The sequence below is a fragment of the Cryptomeria japonica genome, unplaced genomic scaffold (genome assembly GCF_030272615.1).
Source record: "Cryptomeria japonica unplaced genomic scaffold, Sugi_1.0 HiC_scaffold_118, whole genome shotgun sequence".
NCBI lineage: Eukaryota > Viridiplantae > Streptophyta > Pinopsida > Cupressales > Cupressaceae > Cryptomeria > Cryptomeria japonica.
Window position 1 is genome coordinate 268,215 of NW_026728940.1, and position 3,980 is coordinate 272,194.

The 3,980-nt window shown below is 37.1% G+C and overlaps 1 protein-coding gene across 1 annotated transcript; it reads left to right on the forward strand.

The window, feature by feature from the left end:
• Positions 1-686: 686 nt before the first annotated feature.
• Positions 687-2,450, forward strand: LOC131865760 (GRAS family protein RAM1-like). The gene has a single exon (XM_059215372.1). It carries the CDS (start codon positions 687-689, stop codon positions 2,448-2,450), a length of 1,764 nt encoding a protein of 587 aa, XP_059071355.1.
• Positions 2,451-3,980: the final 1,530 nt, after the last annotated feature.

Below are 3,980 nucleotides of genomic sequence, written 5' to 3' on the forward strand. Positions count from 1 at the left end.
TCCTTGCTTGCCATGTTTAGTCATATGTATGTGGTGTTGGCCTTCACGAAATGGTTAGTCTGGGTGCCCAAAGGGATGATCATGATTGTATTGTTATTGTGTATGTGAAAGGGATGGTGTCTCACCACTCATCTATGAGCAAGATGTAAAGATGTAATTCTCTTTCACATGTGTGTTTGCAATTCTCTTTCTCATGTAATATATATAATTTTTATGGTTTACTTTTATGTGACACTATATGATTCATAAATCACATGACTGTGTAAAGAACCCTTAAGTTTAGTTGGCATAATTTGATACACATTATATCAAATTTTGAAACAATCAAAATACAAATTAATAGTTATCCTACCTTTATTAATAAAAATTTATAGTTTAAGAATTGTCATCCTAAAATTATTTCTACCGATTTACCATTTATGCCGAATTTGTATGTATCTCGTTGTATTTGGTATAATGACTACATGAATATTATACCGAATTTGTATGTATCTTGCTGTATTTGGTAGTGATTTGGTAATGATGATGACATTAACACTGTGGTTATGTGAAATCTAGCCTCGAACTCCACTTAGTAAAATACTATCCAAGAAGGAAACGTGGGCAATTCTGAAAAGAACCTGGGGTGGTTCATCGGAAGAATTCCTGGAGCGAATATTGAAAACCGATTTCCAGCAAATAAAGAGATGACTGTATCTGATGATGGAATTCCTCTTTCCATATTGGATCATCCATTCAATGAGACAAACGGTAGTGAGCTTGACAAATATCTGCCCAACACCTTTGGTCTGTCAGAACATGAAATGTTTCCTTCCGGGAAAGGGCTGAATATTGAAAGCCAATTTATAGCAAATAAACAGAAGATGAATTTATCTAGCAATGGAATTTCTCCTCCATCTATGTCGGATTATTCGTTCATGTCCTTACCCTTCGAGCCTGTTGGTACTGAGCTTGACCAATATCTGACCATGGACAACACCTTTGAGCTGCGGCAACATGGAATGTTTCCTTCCGGGGAGGAACTCATGAGCCATAATCTATTTCATATCTTTCCTTTCGACGAGGAACTGATAAATAATTATCGGATGTCTGGGCAGTTGAGCAAACTTTCTCACTCAGGGAATTCCCAGACAGTAAATGATATTTCCATGCCAGGAGAACGATATCGTGATGGTATGTTACCAAATAATTTTTCGTCTGAACAAATGTTGAATTGGGAAGGAGCTGAGCGCGTAAGAGTATGCGCTAATGATAGCTCCAATTACGAGGTTCTACATGGAGAGGAAAGGAAGGGGCTGGAATTGATTCAACTTTTGCTAGAGTCTGGACAAATGATAAGCGAGGGGAAATATGATTACGCTGCTGGACTGGTGAGCAAATGCCAGAATTTGTCTTCTCAGCTGGGGAATCCCACACAAAGGCTCGGCTATTATATCTCCGGCGCCCTGCAGGATAGAATCAAACGCCAGACTCTCGGCATGTTAAATAACGCAGCTAAAAGAGTCCCAGATTTTGCCTTCAATATTGATGGTGAATTTGACAAAAATGAGTTTTTTAGTCTCCTTGCTTACTCTAACAGAGTTCTGTCCTATATCAAAGTGATGCAGTTCACGTCTGTGCAGGCAATCATAGATGTCGTGGGGAATGCGAAGAGAATTCATGTCATTGATCTAGGGATGCGAACTGGGTCGCACTGGACAGTATTGATGGAGTATCTTGCACATAGATCTGTTTACTCTTCTTTCCCTACGCTTGAGCTTCTGAAGATTACAGCAGTTGGGATGAATGGTGAAGAGCTTAGGAAAAGCGGACAAAGACTTCATGAGCTGGCTAAATCTTCCGGGATTCCATTAACGTACAACTCGGTGGAGATTGCAAGCATAGAGGAGATTAAGCAAGGTTTATTCACCGTTAAATCTGGTGAGGCGTTGGCAGTCTATGCTCCAATTGTTCTGAGAAGTTTGTTATACGACCCGGTCCTTCTGGACAATATCTTAAGTGTTATGAAGAAACTGAAGCCAAGAATAATGGTGAATGTTGAAATAGAAGCGCAGCATAATTCTCCATCTTTTGTAAACAGATTCAGCGAGGTGCTTTTCTATTACATGGCGTATTTTGATCTGTTGGATGTTACCTTAACGGACAGAAATGATATTAAGAGGGTGAAGCATGAAGAATTAATTACTGGAAGTCAGATAAGGAATATGATTGTCTATGAGGGGAAGGAGAGGTCTGTTAGGCATGTTAGAAATGATGTGTGGAGGTGTTTCTTCAAACAAGCAGGGTTCAGGGAGAAGAGTTTCAGCTTTCAAGCTATGTATCAGGCTAGATTGTTATTAGGAGAACATGCTTCTGGAGAATATTATACTCTAGAGGCCGATGGATATGCCATAATTGTAAAGTGGAAAGGAACACCATTAATTGCACTCTCCGCATGGGGTGGTATATGAATGTTTATGCTAGTTTGTGAAACAAGTGTCCGCATAACGTAAATATGATATATAATGGTTATCGCCCCATTTGCATAACAGTTAGATTGAGCAACTGGTTGGGTTTTCTTTTAGAAGTTTTAATATTCAATGCCAGAACAAGTAGAATTGCAAAACTGCATTACTACAATTGTCTGTAATATGGTTGTCTCCTCTTTCATTTTTCAATTTTACATTTCTTTTTTATCATTTTGTAATGTAATATATCAACATTTTTATAAATTAGAATATGTTTGTTGCTTCATTTACGTTACAGTTAGATTGACCTATTTATCAAGTTTTCTTTTAGACATTAAAATTCTAGACTATAATATTCAATGCCAGAACAAGTAGAACTGCGAAAAGGTACTGCTTCAATGATCTTTAGTATAATTATCTCTTCTTTCATTTTTCAATTTTATATTTCTTATTATTCTTTTTATCATTTTATAATAGAATATCATTCTTATCAATTATGTTAAATCTAGAATAAATGAAAGCTTCATAGATATTTTATTATTTATTATCTGAAATTAACCTTGTAAATGTGCCTGGAGGAGGCAACGACTGGGGCAGACTTATATGATAGAGATATAACAAATGAGTACACAAAATGCAACGTATTATAAATATGTCCCTCTCGTCAATTTTGTGTCTGCAGATTCAAATCCATAGCGGTAAAAACAATGCGGGGAATATTTTATTAGTCGGCAGACTCTGTTTAGAAGTAAAATGTCAGTAGATCCGCGAGAACAAATTTAAATGAGCTTGAGCGATTTGACAAAGTATATGAATGGCATTTTATGCGAGTGGGGTCACTTTTCACGTGCTCGGCATCAATTGCGGTCGGCGCCAATGATTGTGTGAAACGGTACACCATTCCTCAAACTTTTCTTAGCGAACACAACGTACAAGATAGATATTGTATATATTTCAAAATAATATCTGGCTCTTCCTATGTTCGTTGGTCATGACTTGATGGTGCCTGCACTATGTTTGTAGTAACTCCTGTATAATGCAGTGAGACATAATTTGCCGATAGGCAATCCCTTGGCGGGGTTAACCCGTCACCGGGAAATTGTCTCACGCCATCGGCAGGGAGACTCGATGGCGTCGGGAATAAATAACTGGTGCCGTTAAAATATCCCACCACAAAATGCTCCCATGGACACTCTTGACAAGTTCAAGAATCATACTGCTGCTAAATGCGGAGAATTCAGAAGTGGTGATATTATATATACTAGCAATTGCATCTTGGTGTGCAATGGTAACTTCAAATCAACTATGAATCCACTTACATAGATCCAAACATGACTTAAAAAACCTTTGAATTAAAGAAAATAATTATACTCCATTACCAATAGGCTCATATTATGTTTGAAATAGGGAGACATGGAGAGAGAGATTTGTTTAGAAAGGCAAAAACATTAAAATAATGTAAAGAAGGAATAAACTTAATTGTACTAACTTGTTCAAATCATGGCAAAAATTATTATCAAATTGCTTATCAAA

Bases quoted from the DNA above. Each gene is read 5' to 3' on its own strand.
- LOC131865760 (XM_059215372.1), top strand. From the start codon at position 687: ATGACTGTATCTGATGATGGAATTCCTCTTTCCATATTGGATCATCCA.